The 21,802-nt window shown below is 40.2% G+C and overlaps 2 protein-coding genes across 3 annotated transcripts; both read left to right on the top strand.

The window, feature by feature from the left end:
* Window positions 1–201: 201 nt before the first annotated feature.
* On the top strand, window positions 202–21,096 carry LOC117922137 (uric acid degradation bifunctional protein TTL). 2 transcript variants are annotated; one of them, XM_034840168.1, is made up of 6 exons: window positions 202–394; window positions 483–574; window positions 16,400–16,457; window positions 16,798–16,899; window positions 19,467–19,623; window positions 20,451–21,096. In XM_034840168.1, exons 1-6 carry the CDS (start codon window positions 257–259, stop codon window positions 20,903–20,905), a joined length of 1,002 nt encoding a protein of 333 aa, XP_034696059.1. In that variant the 5' UTR covers window positions 202–256; the 3' UTR covers window positions 20,906–21,096. The 2 variants fall into 2 exon arrangements, with proteins under 2 accessions (XP_034696059.1, XP_034696058.1); XM_034840167.1 differs by having other exon boundaries at window positions 20,448–21,096.
* On the top strand, window positions 4,038–10,680 carry LOC117922136. The gene is made up of 2 exons (XM_034840166.1): window positions 4,038–6,700; window positions 9,549–10,680. The coding sequence occupies exons 1-2, from the start codon at window positions 5,787–5,789 to the stop codon at window positions 9,982–9,984; spliced, it is 1,350 nt and encodes a 449-aa protein (XP_034696057.1). The 5' UTR covers window positions 4,038–5,786; the 3' UTR covers window positions 9,985–10,680.
* Window positions 21,097–21,802: the final 706 nt, after the last annotated feature.

The following is a 21,802-nucleotide window of genomic DNA, read 5'->3' as shown; positions in this document are numbered from 1 at the left end:
ATATATATATTCTCTTCAAGAGACAACTAAATTTTTTGAAGGAGGTTATTTTATTTTATTTTTATTTTTTTTAAGAAATAGACAAATTTTGTCCATAATTTTTTTTTTTTGAAAAAACGATTTTTATTTTTATTTTTTCTAATTAGTAAAAATTACTATAAATTTAAAATTACAATCCAAAGCAGAAGTAGGTCTTCCAAACATACTTTAATTTGCACATTGAATTCTGTTCTCCTTTAGAGAACGGAGAGAGACAATGGATTCAAAAATGGAGGAGAAAGATTTTCTAGCATGCTGTGGCAGCAAGAAATTTGCAGAAGAAATGACCTCATCTGGCCCCTTTGCCAACTTGGATCAAGCTATTGATGCAGCGAGAGACATATGGTTCAACAAGGTCTCTTTCTCTCTCACTATTTTCATTTTTCTTTCTTCTTTTTAATAGAATTTTGGTGGGTTGAATTGGGTTTAAATTAATGTTGCAGGTCGATGTGAATGGTTGGCTTGAAGCGTTCGCTGCTCATCCCCAGATCGGCCAAAACCCATCTGCTAAACACCCAAGTGATACCAGTGCACAGTTGAGTTCCCTCTCTCTTTATCTATATATTTCTCCATGTAAATCTATGTTTCATAGTTGTTGATGGATTTGAATTGGATAATTTAAAGATGCCCATTTGGGGATGTGTTTTTTTCTTGAACTAGTGAGTGTAGAGAAGACAGAAGTGATTATTTTTATTAAATATGAATGTTAAATGGGGGATTGAAGTGGAGGTTGATAGAATTTGAAGCAGGGTTGAACCAAACCCCGTCTACTAAACATCTGAGTGTACCAGTGCATACTTGAGTTTATCATATAGAAGGAATTTATGTTTGGAAAATGGTGATTTACTTGTGGTGATGGGTCTGAATTGCATAGTTTAGAGATGCCCAGTTGGAAAATAGGCGATTGAAATTGCTGTCTGTAAAACTTGAGGCTGGATTCAGCCAAACCCGTCTTCTAGACATCCACTTGATACCCTTTTGCAGTTGACTTAATTCTCTCTATATAAATTTATGTTTGGAGATAGTGATTTAATTGTGTTGATGTGTTTGAATTGGATACTTAGAGATATCAAGTCGGTGGAATGTGATTTTTCAAACTAGGAGTACCAGTGATCATTTTTCATAACTTTCTCTGCCAAGGACAGGGAACTAAAGTTTGGGTTGACAGGATTTGGAGCAGGATTGGGCCAAACCTCATCTCCTAAACATCCAATTGATACCAGTGTACGGTTTAGTTCATTCTATCTTTATCTTAATGTTTGGAAATTATGATGCGCTTGTGTTGATGGTTTGAATTTAATGATCTAGAGATACCAAGTTGGGGGAATGTGATTTTTGTGAAACTAGGAATGAAAAATACCCATAAGTACACATTCTTTCTTAAATGTCATTGGTAATGAAGAGGGTACTAAAGTCGGCATTTGATATAATTGAAGCAGAGGATTGGATGAAATAGAGGACAACTGGCTAGGCCTTATGGTCCTGAATGTTTGGATATTAAGAAACAGCATTTCTCAGTGTAGTGGAAATAAGAATGTTAAGGTGAAAGAGTGACAATACTCTATGAAGGTTAAAGCATAGAAGAGCGGGTGGGTTGACTAAGGATTACGTGAGAAACATTGTCTAAAATGGTTAGGAGGTTGGTACTCAATTTTCAGTGGGAGTCGGCATCAGGACAGGAATGGGGTGGACGAACATGCTTTGAAGCACAAATATATGATGGAGATATGCTGTTGAACAAGATTCATGTAATCAAACCAGGTTATGGTGAATTGGGTTGAATTTTTAGCTAGCATAAGGTTGAGATAGATTGAACTATTTGCAAATTAGTTTGAATTGACTGGCCCTCTTTGTTGTGAAGATTTCATGCAACTAATACTATAGTTGATATGAATGCTTGCTTTTTTTTTTTTCTTTTTTTTCTTTTTTTTCTTTTTTCTCTTATAGACAAATAAAATAAATATATTAATGATGCCAAGCAAAAGCATAGCAAAGTATACAGGTTGTATACAAAGGGTGCCTAAAAACAAAACATAAAAGAAAGGGCAACAAAAACAAAAGGCCCTCCATAAAGATCCCAACCAATCTATAAAATTGAACATAGTTAGGGATCCTCCTATCTATATACAACCTAGCCTACAACAAAAGGTTACAACTAAATGTGAGTTTTAGCACTTTATTGGACATTTAGTTGTTTTCAAGTGATTTCTGGTTCTTCTCCTTCCATAATGTCCAAAATACACAGCGGAACAATCCTTCAGACCTTTCATTTTCTGTTCACAAAAGAATCATGTCACCCTAAAAGGGTTTCTATTACTGAACTTGCCATTATCCACATAACCCCAAAAAAGAAAACACTAAATTCCATAACACCTTAGGTCTGACACAATGCAGAAGGATGTCATCTAGTGACTCTTCATCTTCCTTATAAATAAAACATCAATTCACCAAAGACCATTCTCTCATTTGCAACTGATCCAGAGTCAAAACCTTTCTTCATGCAAAAAACCTACTTTACTTGGAACCAAAAAATTCCAAATAGCTCTCATAAGGAAGGCTTTCCCTCTTTCCTATTCCAAATGAAGAAGGATTTGATTGAAAATTTATCCTTCCTTGCATCCATCCATTCCATTTTATTTTATTTTTTATTTTATTTTTTATTTTATTTTTTTATTTTTTATTTTTTATTTTATTTTTTGATAGGAAACGACAAAGGGCTATATTGATAAAAAAGAATTACAAGAGAAGGATGAGGAATCCTCCCACCAAAGAAAAACAAAACTACAGGGAAGCAAATACAAGAAAATACAAAGTAAAAACAAGCAAACTTTCTAGGTTAGACCAACCTAATGGAATTACACACCGCTAACCAATCAAGTTGTAACACGTTAAGGGGAGTCCCTTTAAAAACCTTGGAACAAAAAGCCCAAAGAGAAGCAAGGAAATGAATAGAATCCCAAAGATTCTCTAAATTCCTTGCTTTATCCTCAAAAATCCTTGCATTTCTTTCCCGCCACACAACCCAAATTAAAGCGATGCACGCAGCTTGCCATAAAACAATCCCTCTCTTAGAAAAACCAAAACCGTTAAAATTGGTGGACAGCATGTCGGAGATCCTCCTCGGGGGGACCCAATTCGTCTTGGCTAACTTATATAATCTGTGCCACAACCCCATCGTTAAAGAGCAATGTAGAAAAAGATGATCTACTGATTCTCCGTGCTTCATGCACAACTTACAAATATCAGGACTAAGCGCTTTGTAGGGTCTTCTCAACTGTAGCAAGTCATTAGTATTTACCTTCTTGTGTGCCACTAACTAGACAAAAGACTTGACTTTGAAAGAGACTTGAGAATTCCAAACAAACTTAGAAGGGAAAACTAGAGGAAAATCAGAAAATTGGGATAAGACAAGAAAGAAAGATTTGACTGTAAAAAGTCCTGAAGAAGATAAGGATCAGGATCTCATATCTGAAACTGAAGTGCATGAGACCTTCTAAATCTTCTATCTTAGAATCGGAAAGGTTACGACGAAAGTTAAAGTTCCAAGAGAAGGGACAAGTAGAGTCGAGAATTGAAGAAATAGGAAGATTCTTATTCGTGACTACTCTAAATAGTCTTGGATATTGGACTCCCAAAGGTTGGTCCCCCCACCACAAGTCTTCCCAGAAGCAAATTCTTTCCCCATCTCCTACTACAAACCGAGTAAACTTGGAAAACTCTTAGGAGACTTCCAAGGACAACGATGTGACCATCTGACTATGGTGTTGGCATCCCAACCATTGGAGTGTGATCCATAAATGCTTAAAATAACCTGATGCCACAGAGCTGAACCCTCCCTAGGGTACCTCCACAACCATTTCCCTAAGAGAGCGAAATTCCTTATAGAAATCTTCCCAAATCCTAATCCCCTTTTTGCTTTTGGATTACACACTACATCCCAGCTAACAAGATGATCTCTTTTGCCTTCCCCAACCCTTGACCATAAAAAATCTCTTTGCAATCTCTCAATTTTTGTTGCCACTGAGGTCCATTCCATTTTATTTTCCTCATCCCTTCTTAGAGTCTTCCCTTGAAGCCTTGAGAGAAAGGCCTCAACCCTTTCCATCACCCAATCATTCGGATTCCTAGAAAAGTGAGGGTTACAAAGACCTCCCTCTTGATGCAAGCCATCCTCCTTCAGGGATGATTGGGAACCAGACCCCAGTCCTACAAAATCTGAATAATAACTCTTGGGATGGCACTCAATGCTACTAATCAAGGATGTCACTCAATGCGACCAAGTCATAATGCTTAATTTGCAGAGGCCACTTGTTCTAGCAAGGAAACTCAAGAAAAAATTATTTTGGAATATCAAAGGCTACCTTCTTTTCATTCTTTTCATACTTATATAGCTAGTAAAACAGAAAGTCAATCAAAGTTCTTAATGTAAAATTACAACCTAAAATAACTATGACTTATTATAAAATCGTCTCATTGTCAAGACAGGCATTAACATTTGAGCCCTTTGGTTTCCATTGGGCACCACTATGCTGCATCATTCTCCTCCCCTTGAAAAGAACTCTGCCTAGAGTTCATAGTCAATGCCTCTCACAGTTGTTCTCTATCTTTTTAAGATCTTGAGCTGAAATCCATGAATATTCTGATTGGCACCTTCCGACCCAATGAACTGAGTATTGAGTATAAGTCCCACACCTTGTTCAGCTATTACGCACATACAAAGCATCAATCATTGGTCGAGAAGAATTTGTTGTCTTAACTAAAAATTCATTTGATGGCAATTGATTTAACTATGGATCTAAGGAGCATCCTTTCTAGGTAGACTGATTAGGCATGGTTGGTTAGTGAGAAAGTGAAGGAAAATGAAACAAAATAGAAGGTCTGCTAAGAAAGGAGGTAGATGTTGGTTTGCAGTAGAATCAAAGTCTTATGAAATCACGGTGGAGGTGGCTGGGGAGAGACTTAAGGGTATCATTGTGGAAAGAAGCAGAGGTTTTACCTCATGGATTAGATTTGGTAGCCTCAGTTTGTGTTGTTTACTGGAAGGAGTGGAGGCTTGCTGCAGGGGAGTGTTTATGCAAGGCATCGTTAAAAGATGGGAAGATGGAGGAAGAAGGTATAAGTTGGAGATTCGTGCAAATGAGGCTAGTAGGTATATTTTATGCTCTGTGGTTGACTCGGAATCAAAGAGATTCTGTTTAGTGTTTCCAGAAGGAAAAGGTGTTTTGGGAGGGTGGGTCTTGTTGGCCGAAAAACTCCGCTTTCTTGGAGTTATGTCTCGGGAGGGGTCCAAGGGAACTGCTGCATCTTATGGGACAGGGTGTTCAGATGGAGAATTTGTGAGAAAAGCCAATAAATCTTATGTTGAAGCGATAAAGACAAGAGGGAAAAAGTTAGGGGAGGCAGTGTGGCTACAACTAGGGAAGGAAGACGTGTCAAATGATAGGAAATTCCTGGGACGGTGTTTGGTGGGAAGTTGGGGACAACCCTCAATGCTGGACCAAGATATGCAAGCTCTAGAGAGTTGGGGGAGATCTGTGTGGAATACTAAAGGAGGGGTGAAGTTTTCGAGGTTGGGAGGCCCTCTGTTGTTAATCGAATTTGAGACTACAGAAGAGGCAGAAAAGGTGCTGTTAAGAGGACACCGGTGGTTTAAGGAATCACTCCTGAACTTGGAAAGGTGGGACCCAAAGGTGGGGTGTTCTAATAATGGCGAGAGGGATAAGAGTGTCTGGGTGAGAGTTGTGTGAATGCCGTTGCATTTTTGGAAACAGGAGATACTCAGAAAAATCGGTGATTGTTGCGGGGGGTTCCTCGCAGTGGATGAAGACACCGCAAATTTTAAGGAATTAAAATGGGACAGACTATTAGTGAGATCGGAAGGCTTAGAGTGGCCGAGCTCACTGCAAGTGGCAGTCGGGTCTGTCTGTTATTCAATACAACTATGGTGGGAGGTGAAACCAGGGGTGACGGAGGTGGTTCCGATGACCAGAAACGAGATGGGTAACGAGCGCGAGGTTAGGGATGAAGGAGAAGGAGACTCACGCGCTGGTTTCCAAATGGCGGATGTACGGATGCATGGAGAACCTGCAAAAGTGGACGTGCCGTGTGGAAATGGTGAAGGGGGAAGCAGAAAGGCAGCTGTGTCCTCTGAAGCGATGTCGGAAAAAGCAGCAGATGGTGTCGGGTCCACGTCTAACCAGCAAAAAGTGTGGGAGAAGAAGATTAGCTGCGGGCCTGGGAAATCCTTTCCGTTGGGCCGGCAAATGGTGGTGGACTTGGGGCGAAGGCCCACGGAGAAGGGCCAGTTGACTGAGGACCAAAATAAATTAAAGGAATTGGGCCGGCCCAAATCTTCACCCTATAAAGGCCCTGAGGTAGTGATGGACCGATTCATTGAGGCTAGGGCTCCCGACAGGGGACTGGGCATCAGCGGAGAGCTTGAGGGGGAGATGATAGGCTCTCAGATGGGGTCGCGATCACCGGCCGTCAATGTCACAGAGTTCACCAACGAAGCCTTGTTGGAGGAGGCGTCCAGGTACTCAGATCAATCTTTTCGATCTTTGTCTTTTTTGGGGAAGCGGGAAATATCTCTTTCTTCTACTCTTTCTGGTCGAGATGGGGAAAGTGCAGCCATGGCTGGGGTCTTCATTCAGAGCAGTATGTCACAGGATGCTTCAAATGACCCTCCCCATGGGCTTATATAGGAGGAGGGAAGCTTCTGGAGACTCTTGGAGCCATCTACACTAAGCCATTGGTGGGAAGAGTGTGGAAGGTTCTAGAAATGCCTAGAGATGTCCACACATCTCTACACTATGGTGGAAGGCATGAGAGAAGTCCAAACCTTTCTAGAGAATTCTAGAGATTTCTTGTACATAAGGATGTACATAGATTAGTGTAGGGAGTTCTAGAATATTCTTGATTTGTAAGGAACCCTCCAAGGTTCTAGAGAGTTCCCTTGGTGCCTATAAATAGGTGAGGGCCTCATTTGGCCAAGGCACCACCCAAATCACTTCCTAACCAAGCAAGTGAGCATCCAAGCACTTGTAAAGGCTTCTTTGAGTAATAGAAAGCTTCCATTCTTTAAGGAGTTGCCTACCAAGCTTCTTAAGCTTTGGAGCCGCGAGCGTCTTAGCCTAGCAAGCTAAGCATTGGGAGGAAGGCTGACTTAGCAAGATCAAGTGTCTTGGCTTGTCTAAGTGCCGCACGAGCTTAGTGAACGACTAAGTCCGTGACAAGTGGTATCAGAGCGCGGTTATGAGGTGGGCATAGCAAAGGAAGCATGTCGGGCTCTAATGTGGAGGAGACTAGTGAGCAAACCCGTGGAAGGGAGACCGAGCCTACTGCACGGGGCAGGGGTAGGAAGGATAAGTCTCGTGACGCCTTAGCCAACATGGAGGCAAGGCTAGCCAAGGTGGAGCTAGCCATGGCGGACACTCGGGAGGGGTTGGACTTGATCGAGCAAGGCATGGAGAAGGGCTTAGAGGATCTAAGGGAGCAGATCCAAGACCTTCGTGAGGGGGTGCAAGTCTCACAAGTTCAGCCAGTGTCACACGAGGAGTTCATGTCCTTCCAAGGAAAGGTCTTGAGCATGCTTGCTAGCATGGAGTCAAGGATAGAGGCCTTGGCCACTCGAATGGAGACCCGAGACCAGGAGGTTAGGCAAGAGTTGGCCATCTACAAGGCTGCTGTGTCGGCACGGGTCATGGCCACACATGAGGCATCTAGGGTGGAGGTGCCGAAGCCACATGGGTTTAGTGGCAAGCGGGATGCCAAGGAGTTGGATAACTTCTTATGGCATATGGAGCGATACTTCGAAGCTATCGCATTGACGGATGAGGCGGCTAAGGTGAGAACTGCGACCCTCTACCTTACTGACACAGCTACTCTATGGTGGCGTCGAAGGTTTGCCGATATGGAGAAAGGCATTTGCACCATAGAGACGTGGGAGGACTTCAAGAGGGAGATCAAGAGGCAGTTCTATCCCGAGGACGTGGCTTACCTGGCTAGGAAAAACATGAGGCGTCTCAAGCACACAGGTTCGATACGCGACTATGTCAAGGAATTCTCTTTGCTCATGCTCGAGATTCCTAACATAACTGGGGAGGAATTGCTATTCAACTTCATGGATAACCTGCAAGGGTGGGCCGAGCAGGAATTGAGGCGTCGAGGTGTTCAAGACTTAGCCACTGCCATGGCAGTAGCAGAGTCTTTAACGGATTATAAAATGGGAGACTCCTCCAAGGATGAGTCTTTGGAGGATAGCCACGCCATGGGTGGGGGAGACGAGGTTCCAAGGGACCACAATGCTCCTAAAAAGGGATCAGGCAAGACGCCTAACGTCCAAGAAGGAAGGGGTAAGGCGGAAAGGAAGGAGTTCACGCCTAAAATCAAATGCTTTCTATGTGACGGACCACATTGGGCACGGGATTGTCCAAAGAGGAAGGCGCTTAGTGCCATGATCGAGGAGAGGGAGCAGGAGGACGAAGCACATATGGGCTCAATGCAGCTACTAGGTGCCCTCCAATTCAACCCGAAGCCTAGTACGCCTAAGACCTCCTTACTAGCAGGGGTGCAAGTAAAGAAGGAAAAAGGGGAGCGAGCTGAGGTAGCCCGCACACACATGGAAGAGGTCACCAAGGGAAAGGTGAGCTCAATGGGTAAGAGGAAGCAGCACTCTAAGCATCGAAAGTGCACGGGTCTGCATCCATCTGGAGCTTCACGGGAGAAGGAGGTGAAGAATATCCTGGCTGAACGGGTCACCAGGAGACAAGGGGTCCCTCCTGTGATAGAGTATCTAGTCCGATGGAAAGGACTACCCAAGAGGCAGGTAAGCTGGGAACATGCGGATGCCTTGAGAAAGTTCTGGAAACACATCGAGAGGTTTCAGAACGAGGCAACGACGAGGACGTCGACGGCATCGGTGGGGAGAGTGTCACAGGATGCTTCAAATGACCCTCCCCATGGGCTTATATAGGAGGAGGGAAGCTTCTGGAGACTCCTGGAGCCATCTACACTAAGCCATTGGTGGGAAGAGTGTGGAAGGTTCTAGAAATGCCTAGAGATGTCCACACATCTCTACACTATGGTGGAAGGCATGAGAGAAGTCCAGAACTTTCTAGAGAATTCTAGAGATTTCTTGTACATAAGGATGTACATAGATTAGTGTAGGGAGTTCTAGAATATTCTTGATTTGTAAGGAACCCTCCAAGGTTCTAGAGAGTTCCCTTGGTGCCTATAAATAGGTGAGGGCCTCATTTGGCCAAGGCACCACTCAAATCACTTCCTAACCAAGCAAGTGAGCATCCAAGCACTTGTAAAGGCTTCTTTGAGTAATAGAAAGCTTCCATTCTTTAAGGAGTTGCCTACCAAGCTTCTTAAGCTTTGGAGCCGCGAGCGTCTTAGCCTAGCAAGCTAAGCATTGGGAGGAAGGCTGACTTAGCAAGATCAAGTGTCTTGGCTTGTCTAAGTGCCGCACGAGCTTAGTGAACGACTAAGTCCGTGACAAGTAGCTCGGCTGAAATTGGAGGAGCAGTTATGGGTCCCTTAAGGATGATATGGGCAGATGGGAGGGAGGCCGAGGTATTGGAAATTACGGGCAGGGAAGCAGGGGTTTTCGGAGAGAAACCAAAGGGGGGTACGGATAGGATCCTCCTTGAGGATATGGAGGAGAGGGAAGAAGAGGAGGAACCTGGTTGGCAATCTAGTAGTTTGGCTAAGTTTAGCCGTTATATTGGAATGCCGACGGAGGGATTCGAAAGGGAAATTCTGTTATTACTGAAAAGAATGAAAGAAAGGAAGATTCAGATAGGACATTTGGATGGTAGAAAAAGGAAAAAATTGAGGTCGTCAAAATTTGAAAGAAAATTGAGGAAATTGGAATGGACAGTGAACTATATTGGAGAAGGAGGAGGAGAGGAAGGGGTAAACACGTGCAGGTCTAAATGAAATTCCGTATGCTCACTTGGAATGTAAGAGGGGCCAACAATTGTGACAAGAGGAAGGTTATAAAAGCTTTGATAAGGAAGCATAAGGTGGATCTGGTTTGTCTCCAGGAAACTAAGATCCAAGACATGTCAGAGGGTATTATTCGCAGCCTAGGGGTGGGAAGATATCTTGATTGGGGGGCAGTGGACTCAAGAGGGGCAGCTGGTGGTATAGTTGTGTTTTGGGACAACAGAGTATTGGACTTGGTTGATATTCAAAAAGGATTGTTTTCCATTTCCTGCATCTTTAAAAACAGTGAGGACGGCTTCATGTGGATGTTTACAGGGGTATATGGCCCGATATTGAGGAGAGAAAGGGAGAGTTTTTGGGAGGAGTTGGGGGCTATTAAGGGGCTCTGGAATGGGCCATGGTGTGTGGCAGGGGATTTTAATGCCATCCTAAGTCCTGAAGAACGCAACAGAGGGGGGAGCTTGAATTCGAATATGAGAAGGTTCTTAGAAATCATAGAAGACCTAGAGTTAAAGGATATGCCTTTAGTCGGGGGCCCTTTTACTTGGAACGAAGGGGTGAATAATCAGACCTTCTCAAGGCTGGATAGGTTCTTGATTAATGAGGGTTGGGACATCCACTTTGGTGACGTGAGGCAGTGTGTCCTTCCAAGACCAGTCTCCGATCACTTCCCGATTCTGCTGGATGTAGGGGTGCAAGAAGAGGCCCCTCCCCTTTTAGATTTGAAAACATGTGGTTGAAAGTGGAAGGTGTGAAAGAGCTTATGAAGTCTTGGTGGGAGGGGGTCAGAATCAATGGATCAGCAAGTTTCATTTTGGTTGAAAAAATAAAAGTTCTGAAGGCTAAGCTGAAGGAGTGGAATAGAGACTCATTTGGCAGGATTGAGCTTAGAAAAAATGCGGCGTTGGAGCAGGTGCAGTTGTGGGATGCAAAGGAGAAAATTAGAAGACTGAATTTGGAAGAGCTGGAAGCTAGGAAAGAAGCGAGGGAAGATTATAAAAAATGGGTTTTAATTGAAGAAATCAGTTGGAGGCAAAAATCTAGGGAAGTGTGGCTGAAAGAGGGGGACAGAAATACGGGTTATTTCCACAAGATGGCTAATGCCCACAGGAGGAGGAATAATGTGGACAGAATCAAGATTAATGGAGTTTGGTGCACAGAGGAGAATGGAATTAGGGAAGGGATCCTCAATGCTTTTAAGTTACTGCTGTCCAGTTCGGGGGACTGGCGTCCTTCTATATCCGGGCTGCAGTTAGAGACTCTGGATCAGATGGATGCTAGTACGTTGGAGAGCCCGTTCACGGAAGAGGAGGTGTTCAATGCATTGTTGAGTTGCAATGGGGATAAAGCTCCAGGGCCAGATGGACTCTCTATGGCTTTCTGGCAATTTGCTTGGGATTTTGTGAAGGCGGATGTGTTGTGTTTCTTCAAGGAATTATTTGAAAATGGAAAATTTGTTAAAAGCCTAAATGCAACTTTTTTGGTCTTAATTCCAAAAAAAGTGGGAGCTGAAGATTTGGGGGACTTTAGGCCTATAAGCTTGGTGGGTAGCTTGTATAAGTGGTTGGCCAAGGTTTTAGCCAATAGGCTAAAAAAGGTGCTTGGAAAGGTGATTTCCAAGGCCCAAGGGGCGTTTGTGGAAGGAAGACAAATACTAGATGCAGTACTGATAGCCAATGAAGCCATTGATTCGACTCTGAAAAATAATGAGAGTGCCATCTTGTGCAAGTTGGACATAGAGAAGGCCTATGACAATGTGGATTGGACTTTTATTCTCACAGTTATGCAGAAAATGGGTTTTGGGGAGAAATGAATCAGGTGGATTAAATGGTGCATTTCGACTGCAAGTTTTTCTGTGTTGGTCAACGGAACCCCTACAGGTTTCTTCCAAAGTTCAAAGGTATTGAGGCAGGGTGATCCCCTCTCCCCCTATCTCTTTGTTATAGCAATGGAGGTTTTTAGCGCTTTTCTCAAAGGGCTGTAGAGGGAGGCTATTTATCGGGGTGTAGAGTCAAGGGAAGAAGTGAAGAAGGGGTCCTTATATCCCATTTGTTGTTCGCCGATGATACTTTGGTGTTTTGTAAGCCGTCTCAAGACCATTTGACTTATCTTAGTTGGTTGCTTATGTGGTTCGAGGCTGCTTCGGGATTGAGAATAAATTTGGAAAAAAGTGAACTCATTCCTGTAGGAAGGGTAGAGAATATGGATCACCTTGCTTGGGAGTTTGGGTGCAAAGTGGGTAGTTTGCCGTCCACATATTTGGGGATGCCCTTGGGGGCTTCTTTCAAATCAACATCAGTTTGGGATGGAGTGGAAGATCGCTTTCGTAAGAGGCTAGGAATGTGGAAGAGGCAATACTTATCCAAAGGAGGGAGGATGACCTTAATTCGAAGCACGTTATCGAACTTACCAATCTATCTTATGTCTTTGTTGTGCCTACCAAGTGTAGTCAGACGGAGACTAGAAAAGATTCAAAGGGACTTCCTTTGGGGTGGGGGTAATTTGGAGCGAAAGCCTCATCTAGTGAGATGGGAGGTGGTGTGCTTGAGTAAGAAGAAAGGGGGCTTAGGGGTAAAAAACCTATATATTCTCAACAAGGCCCTTCTTGCTAAATGGAATTGGCGGTTTGCTAATGAGAGAGAAGCTCTATGGAATCAAGTGATTAGAGGGAAATATGGAGAAGAGAGAGGGGGTTGGTCCACTCGGGAAGTGAGAGAGGCTCATGGCTTAGGGTTGTGGAAAGGGATAAGGATGGATTGGGAATTAGTGAGCAATAGGTTGACTTTCATTGTTGGTAATGGAAGGAGGGTGAGGTTTTGGAGGGATAAGTGGTGTGGGGATTCTCCTTTGTGTTCGTCCTTCCCGTCTCTATTTGCTCTGACTGTTGAGAAGGAAGAAAGTGTGGTAGATGTTTGGGATTCCTTGGCGGAGGGGGGAAGGGGGGGTTGGAATCCATGCTTTCTAAGAGCTTTCAATGATTGGGAGGTAGAGGAAGCGTCAAGTTTCATGGAGCGATTACATCGTCATAGAATTTTTGAGGAGGTGGAGGACAGGGTATCTTGGAATGAAACTAAGAGTGGTAAATTCTCAGTTAACTCTCTATACTTGGCCCTTGAAGAGGGGGGTTCGGCTCGGTTTCCTTCAAGCCTTATTTGGAATGAGAATGTGCAGCCCAAAATGAGTTTTTTTGCATGGGAGGCTACGTGGGGCAAAACACTAACTTTGGACAAGGTGTAGAAAAGAGGATGGGCTTTGGCAAATAGATGTTTTCTGTGTCTTGAGAATGAGGAGACCATAGACCATCTCCTTCTTCATTGTTCAAGAACAAAGGTTTTATGGGATCTTCTCTTTACTGTTTTTGGGGTTTCTTGGGTGTTGCCTTCTTCTGTTAAAGAAACACTTCTAAGCTGGCATGGTTCTTTTGTGGGCAAAAAGCGTAAGAAGGTATGGAGAGCGGCTCCTCTACACATTTTTTGGACGGTTTGGAAGGCGAGGAATTGCTTGGCTTTCAAGGATGATATATTGTCAATTCAAAGATTGAAATACTCTTTTATTCTTTCTCTCTGGGCTGAAACAAAATTGTTCATAGTTGATTGCCCTCTAACTATAGCTAATTTCATAGATTGGATGGGCTCTAATTAGGGTTGTATTTTGGGGCCTTGTGTTTTTTTAGCATTTTCTTGAAGGAGGGTGTATAGGTTTGTAATTCTTGAGCCGCCTTCTTGGTGTCTCTTTCTTTCTTTAATAGAATCTCTTTTACCGATAAAAAAAAAAAAAAACTAAAAATTCATTTGGGTCCTAAGAGATTTTGTCTGTACCGCCATAATAAGCACTCACATTGAAACTGCACTGATAGAGAATCCATCTGACAACTCGAATGGATGGGTATTTGGTCCCACCATTTTTATAATGCGACAAAACTCAAACTTCTTTTGTTTAAGCTTGTTGTAAGGTCCAGTAGGAGACCTTTCTTTTCTTAGATAAACCATGACCAAGTCTTCCTCTTCAAACTCACTTTTCCTCCTCTGGGCATCAGTATACTTGTAAAGTTGTGTGGATTGTTTCAAGTTTTCACAAACTTGAGCATGAATGACTTTAATGTGGTAGTAAGCTCTTCTGCTTCCATACTCATTTTAGCTTGACTTTGAAATGATAACCAATCCAAAACCTTATGCGGATTCTGCCCATGTACAATCTCAAATGGGGGTTTCTTGGTAGAGCGATTAAAGGAGCTGTTGTTCAGCTTGAGGAATGGCAAATTCCCATCTTTTAGGATGTTCTCCAACCAAACTTTGTAGTAAATTCCCAAATGGCCTATTCACCAGCTCTGTCTGGTCATCCAATTGTGGATCATGGGCACTAGAATAGTGCAAATGCGACTGCATCCACAATGTCCTCCAAAAATGGCTAACCGTTGAAAACCTCAGTTGGAAAATCTGCCAATTTGTGTGGCAGATTATTGAAGAATTTTTTCAGCTCATAGAGCTGTAGCAATTGTACAGTTGTATATAGAATTTCCCAGGATTCTTTCATTTCCTAGCATTCTTCACTTGTTTTATTTGTCTTTGATAGCATAACTATAGACATTTATTTCCTAGACTATTTTTAGACATTGATCCTGTACATATTCATATGTATTCCTATGCCATAAATAGAGCAGAAAGTATTCTCACAAGTGCTTCTAGATCTGAATGAAAATGCTAACAAATCTAATATCACAATCTGAAGTAATGGACTTTGGAACTCCATGCAAGCGACAACTTCCTTGAAGAGCAGAGTAGCAAAATGTGATGCATCAAGACAGCTCTTGAAAGGTATAAAATCATCTTTTAGAAATGATCAACCACAACTAATATACAAATGTCCAGGCTGTGTTTTTGGCTGTCAAATAACAAAGTCCATTAAAATATCTTCCTAGGGAGCATTTGGGATAGGCAAAGTCTGGTACAAACATGTATTTTGGACAGTTCCCATGGCTTTTTGACAATTATAGCATCTCTGCACAAATGAGAAACATTGTGCTTCGTGGTAGGCCAAAAGAATTGTTCCTTAAGTAGGGCTTCAGTCTTATCCTTCCAAAATGCCCACCAAGTCTGCCTCCATGTAATTCGTTGATGACAAATTTCCGTATTGAACCCGCTGGAAGACATAGTTGATTTCCCTTAAAAAGGTAATCATTTATAAGCACATAATCAGTTCTATCTCAGCATGCAACTCTTGCAAAAAATCCTTGAAAAGAGAAATCAGTGGTATAGTTTTCTGGTAAAAGATCAAACCCAAGAATGTCATATGAAAGAGTACTGAACAAGCTATGTTTCCAACTTAAAGCATCAGCAAGTTTGTTAGAAATCCCAAATTTCTGATTCAATACAAAACTGAATTTTTCCATGTAAGCAACCCACCCTGCATGACAAGAGCTCAACTTCTTTTGTGCCTTAATAAAGAACAAATTCCACCCAACAAGATAATCCTCCCAATGTTGCAAAGCATGGATTACTGCATATAAGTCCTTCTCATGGGTTGAATACTTCAATTTGCTTTCATTCAACTTCTCACTAAGATAAGCAATTGGTCTCCCTCTTGCATAAGGACAGCCCCTATACCCACATTGGAAGCATCACACTCAAATTGGAACATTTTTTCAAAATCTGGAAGGGCTAAAACTGAGGCTTCAACCAACTTTGATTTCAAGAGCTGAAAGCTTCTTTCTGTAGCTCCTGTCCACTTGAACTCCTTTCTTTCCAAGACATCCAACATAGGGGCCACTATGCCACCAAAGTTCTGGAAAAAACGACAATAAAATGAAGGGCTAAAACTGAGGCTTCAACCAACTTAGATTTCAAGAGCTGAAAGCTTCTTTCTGTAGCTTCTGCCCACTTGAACTCCTTTCCATGACATCCAACATAGGGGCCACTATGCTACTGAAGTTCTGGATAAAATGACAACAAAACGAAGCTAAACCATGTAAATTTCAAACAGAGATGAAGTTTTTAGGCGTAGGGCAATTTAGAATAGTATCCACCTTAGCTTCATCCATCTGTAAGCCCCTTGCAGTTACAACATAGCCTAAAGACACAACCTTTTCAGTCAAGAAATTCTTAAAATTGATGTAGAGCTGGTTATCATATAGCAATTTAAATTCATTATTCAATGCTCTTAGTGCTGAATTTGGTCTCGACTACACCAAAATGTCATCATAATAGATGACAACTAACAGTACTAACTTGCTCATGAAACTTTCCAAAACTTTATGAGAAGCATTTTCTTTTCTACTTTATGTTGTTAGTAGGATGTTGCGCATACGCGTATGCTGGTTTTCTCCCACTTCCAGGACTAGTTTACTGAGCTTAATTTATATGCTAATAGACCTTCATTTGCAAACAACTAATGAAGAAGTTTTTTGTAGGTGGAGCAAGGGAGAGCAATCAACTGCGTTGCAAACTGCCACTGATTCTAGCTTACAGGTTTGTATGCTTCAATTTGGTTTGTATGCAATTTTACAAATCAAATAGCAATGTGGTTTCCATTTCTAATCAATATTCCTGAAGTCCACCTGTGCTGAGTTGTTATGTTGGTAAAACCAAATTAGAAAAGAAACAGACTCAAACTGAAGTATGAGCTGACAAAATTTTTCATGCAACTCCTTTCCATTAAATCCTGGATTCTGGGCCCTTCTTGGTCAAGTTTACGGATAGAAACAATTTACATTTCAATTGATGTTTATGTCTTTTTTACCCATAAAAGATATACTTATGGTTGTTTGACTTTGAAAATGTTAAGACAGTTATCCACCTTGTTTTGCAGGAACTATCAGACTGGAATGCTCGGTATTGGAAAAAATTTGGATTTGTTTTCCTTATATGTGCATCTGGGAGGACTGCTTCCGAAATACTTGCTGAATTAAAGGTAAAATCTGAAATAGATTTTGGTTTTTCAAGCTGAATTTGTCTTAGTATGAACTATTCACTCTGAATGAGATGCACAATGCTAGAGTGGTTTTTGGAAAATAGAATTACAAACTGATGTGTTGTATAATTACATGATAATTTGTGTTAACTATTCCAATATTTGTTGCAAGTTTGCAACTAAACCGCCTTAACTATCATAGGTTTATAAGAATTCTTAGTCAATCCTTTGAGATCATATTTGATATGCATGATAAGATCATGGGGTAGGACATAAAAATTGTGTTCTCATATTAGTAGACATTGGATAGTATGCTATAATCCCATTGAGTGGATAGGATATACACATTTTGTGGATTATAAACCCGTTCTATTTCCTTCACTCCACACGATTTTTTCAAGACCTTTCTTTTCCCTGTTGATCAATTTATGATACAAAATATTTTGATCTGAAAAATTCAATTTGATACAAAGAAAGAATTAAAGAATATATAAATTGTAAATAAGTATTATATTATATTAATAAATAAAATACACTAAATTATACTAAATATGTATCTTATAATTAAAGAAAATATTAACATATAATTTAGTGTCTATTATATAATACTACAATATAATACTTATTTATAAATTTTTAAAAATTTTAATTATTAATATTATTTATAAAGAAATAAAAAGTCATCATTTAGAAAATAGATTATGGAGTGATCTCCAAATGATGCTTAAGAAGAGAGATTTTTTATGTTTTTTGTAAATACCAAATATTGGGATGAAATATGTTTTTCCTTTTCTTAAAATTCTAGACACGAGGATCAAGTATACTTTTCACCCCATTATTTATCCATGACCAATCTAACAGTGATATAGCTATATCATATTCCATGATATATATAGGTAAATTATTCCGACCTCCTTGGGCCCTCTTTCTTTAAATACTACGTTGACCTTCCTTGATAGTGTTTGTTCCCCTAACACCATTAAAGAAAATTTGAAAAGTTAAAGTATATTTTTTACAATACAACATCATTGGTTTTATCCACATTCATATTCTTCTCTGAGCTTTAACTTTGAGGGGTTTTATATAGAAAAAAAATCCAAGAAAGGAGGAAGAAGAAGGTGATAAAGGGTTTTATCCTAATCATATTTATTTTTGCTTTATTTTGAGGGTCTTTTTTTAAAATTTTTTATTTTCTTTTTCAGAAAGTGAGAAAAAAAAAAAGGAAGGGAATTGAGGGTTTTATCCTGTTTATTTTCTCATGTGCTTTTATCTTTGAGGGTTTTTAAAGGAGAGAGAGGGGAAAGGTGCAAAGTATGGTCTCCCATGGCACAACCACGATTGCTCCCACACCAACTGCTGATTCTTTATTTATTTATTTTTTCTTTCATTCTTTTTTTTGCTTGAAGAACAGGATAATGAGAAGGGAAAAGAAAGAGGGTGCAAATTAGAACCTTGAAGGCGAAGCCATGGCTGCTTCCCATGGCGATCACCATGACTGCTCTTATGGCAATCTTTGTTTTTTGTTTTGTTTTTCTTCATTGAAGAATGGGATAAGAAGAAGGGGAAAGGGGGTGACTAAGAATGACTGAGGCATCTCAACTTGTCCACAGGGGCACAACAATGACTTCTCCCACCTATGGTTGCTTCACTTTCTTTTTTCAAAAAGAAAACCAATAAAGGAGAAAAAAGGGAAGCCGCAGAAAGAAAATGAGAAAAAGTTAGGTTTTCATATTTGGATTTTTGGGTTGAAAACTTGAAATATTGGACAGAAAAGATTGTGAATCAAGGTTTAGTGCAATGGAGTAGACAATTGATATATTGGAGTTAATTCTAATTGGAATTGGCTAATTCAAGATTAGTTATAATTAAATAGTGATTAGTATAGACTAATTTCAGATTAACTGAAGATTTTTTTATTCTTAATTTTAAATGCTGGGGAAGAATGTGATATTTAGATTTAAGAACAAAAATGTTAGTTTTTGTATATTGGCAATATTGGTATTATATTACATGAGCTCGTTAATGATGTCATGACACACATGAGTTGACCAAAATCTCAAGGAAGGCCAGTGTAATTTTTCAAAAAGGAGGGAAGGTCTGTGCAATTACCCTATACCTCAGTGGAGGTTGTGTGATTTACCTATATTTGTGTATGCAAGACACTAGATCTGAAATCCACTATCAAAAAATTGCAGTATCGCACAACAATGAAACTTGGAAATGCAATGAAGAATGTTATAATCAGGATTGGGATTGATTGGTATTCATTTTGCAATTTTGTCTTAAAAGCCGCTGTGTAATATAATGGAGAATTGGCCTTTTTGCTAATATTGGTAATGAAACATCCCTGGAATGTGAGCAAACTGCTATTTTTTGAAGCACATGAGATATGCTTGGCAAACTCTGCATTCTTTTTTTCTTTTTATGAATAAAATTCATCTGAAGTTACTTTGTCCTTAAATCTAATTTAATTTCTTTGATCTTGTAAATGTACCCTAAAATACAGGCCCAAAGTTGAGTTTGAGGTTGATAATTTGATGTTAATGCTAAATTATGCTGTCTTACAGAGACGGTACCCAAACAGGCCCATAGTTGAGTTTGAGATTGCAGCCCAGGAACAAATGAAAGTTACTGAACTGCGTCTTGCCAAGCTTTTTTCAACTCAAGTGAAAGCTGCTTCAATCAGCACTCAAAACCCCGAAACTGCTGCAAAAAAAGCAGGAGGTACTTTTGTTTTGGAACTGCTTTTCCAGTTTAGATGAAATTTGGTTGATTAATTTCATGCTTTTACCCAAAATCAGTACCATCTAAATGCTCGCACCCCCATCAGAATGTCTCCTAGAATCCTGACTGGTTTGACCTGCCTCAAAGTTTATAAATTTTGATCCTTTTCACACTTTGGAGGTTTATTTTAGTGAACAGTATAATTATTCAAACACCTTGAAGTTGAAGATTCTAATGCATGTTATACCCTACTTTATTCCCTGGATTTGAAGTCTGAAAGGTATAGCATACCCTACTTACAAGCAGATGCTATGAGAGAAAGTATGATTTGTTGCTGCATATTCTAACACCATCTGGTTTTGTCACAACATTCCCAATTTCTGACCAAATCCTAAATTATATGCATTTTGTTTACCACTGTTTGTAACATGAAGTCATTGTTCATGAGTTATTTATCAATATTGCAAGCATAGGGATTACTGCAAGATTCTTGGTTTATCCTTGATATTTATGCAGTGGTCATTTGTGATTGATTTATTTTTCTATCAGTAGCAGCTGCTTTGTCTCTCTCAAATTTGATATTTGAGTTCTTTCTTTTTCTTTTTTAATTATTTTTGAGATCCTTGCTGGGCACTAACCTCCCAAAGTTTTCATGATATTTTTCCCAGCATCCAGTTTTGTTCTGAGCTTCTAATATTTCTCATGCCCATTAATTCGTCTTTCTGCCTGAGTTTGTAGTTCTATCGCCCACATAGATCACTTGTTTTCTCCTGATTGTAATAATCTTATTTCAAAAGATAATGCTGTTCTTGCTTAAATGATAGAAGATCGTGTGAGCATAATTGGAGCACATCTGACTGCTACTTCTGAGGCTTCCGCTGGAAAAACACCTCAAATTTCACCTCGCACTCGTCCACCAATCACAACCCATGTTTTGGACGTTGCACGTGGATCTCCAGCTGCTGGCATTGAGGTGCGTCTAGAAATGTGGAAAGGCAATCAGCCCCATCCATTGTTTGGCAAGGAAGATGAGGGTGGTTGGGTCCTTGAAGGGTCCTCCATCACAGATAAAGATGGGCGAAGTGGTCAACTGATGAGCATAATCGATGCCCTGAACCCAGGCATATACAAAATAAGTTTCAACACTGGCAAGTACTGCCCATCTGGGTTCTTTCCCTATGTCTCCATCCTGTTTGAGATCAAGGAGTCACAGAAATGGGAGCATTTTCACGTTCCTCTGCTGCTTTCTCCATTTTCATTCTCAACTTACCGAGGCAGCTAGAACTTTGCCATCAGTTTGTTGATAAACAGTTTGTACATTTCTGGGCAAACAGTCTGAGATACTCTTATCTCTTTATATGGTTGGAAATTGAAGTAGAACAAATAATAATGCTGGGATGCTTCTACATTGCAGTATTTTTATTTTTAATGTTAATAGCAAGAAATAGAGAAATAATGCTTGAGATTTATAAAGATGCAACATGGTGAATATGTGAACCGAGCCGGTTGAAACCCAGCTAGGTTTTGGTCTGAATCTTTGTAGAGAGGTTGCTTTGATCCAGTATGTAAAAGTGGAAGCTGAAAGATGGGTTGCCCTTTACTAGGCTTGCCTGCTCAAATGCTTCTACTTCGGCTCATAATTTATACCAGGGAGATTATCCCCCTCACATTTGACTCCATATGCATCAGGAAAGAAATAAATAGTGGAAGAGGCTTCAACTCAAGTAACCATGGCCCTGCCACCATGTTCAGCTGCCAATTCTTTTGAAGGAGCCTACAAAAAGAATCCAAAGTCCTGTACTTTTAAAAAGGTAAAGGGTCTGTCTGCTAAAGTTCTTGAAAATTATTGTAAGAAATTAGGTTTTGAAAACAGTTCTCAAATTGGCAAAGCTATTTGAAAAGTTGAAATGTTTTGAACTTATTTTCTATGTTTATAAATATTTTTCAAAAAATTATTTATATGTAGTATTTTATTTTCAATAATTTTTTTATATTTGTTACATTATTTTTAAACTTGCACAAGTGAAACTAATTAAAATATATTCTCAAAAAATACTAGAGCCTGTATGGTCATGTTTTTTAAACTTGTTTTTAAAAATTGTTTTTAAGTTAAAAGAATAAAAAATAATTTTCTACTATTTGATAAAAATAAGGGTATTTGGCAAATTATTTTTTAAAA

The sequence above is a fragment of the Vitis riparia genome, chromosome 9, assembly GCF_004353265.1.
Source record: "Vitis riparia cultivar Riparia Gloire de Montpellier isolate 1030 chromosome 9, EGFV_Vit.rip_1.0, whole genome shotgun sequence".
NCBI lineage: Eukaryota > Viridiplantae > Streptophyta > Magnoliopsida > Vitales > Vitaceae > Vitis > Vitis riparia.
The sequence above is the reverse complement of the archived record's forward strand: the minus strand, read 5'-3'. Positions and strand labels throughout refer to the sequence as shown.

What these genes read in the sequence shown, in the direction of transcription:
- LOC117922137 (XM_034840167.1), top strand. Translation starts at nt 257, where the DNA reads ATGGATTCAAAAATGGAGGAGAAAGATTTTCTAGCATGCTGTGGCAGC. An exon ending in GAGACATATGGTTCAACAAG is followed by an intron (nt 395 to 482) that starts GTCTCTTTCTCT and finishes TTAATGTTGCAG; the next exon opens with GTCGATGTGAATGGTTGGCT. An exon ending in CCAAGTGATACCAGTGCACA is followed by an intron (nt 575 to 16,399) that starts GTTGAGTTCCCT and finishes AGTTTTTTGTAG; the next exon opens with GTGGAGCAAGGGAGAGCAAT.
- LOC117922136 (XM_034840166.1), top strand. Translation starts at nt 5,787, where the DNA reads ATGCCGTTGCATTTTTGGAAACAGGAGATACTCAGAAAAATCGGTGAT. An exon ending in GTCTTCATTCAGAGCAGTAT is followed by an intron (nt 6,701 to 9,548) that starts GTCACAGGATGC and finishes CGTGACAAGTAG; the next exon opens with CTCGGCTGAAATTGGAGGAG.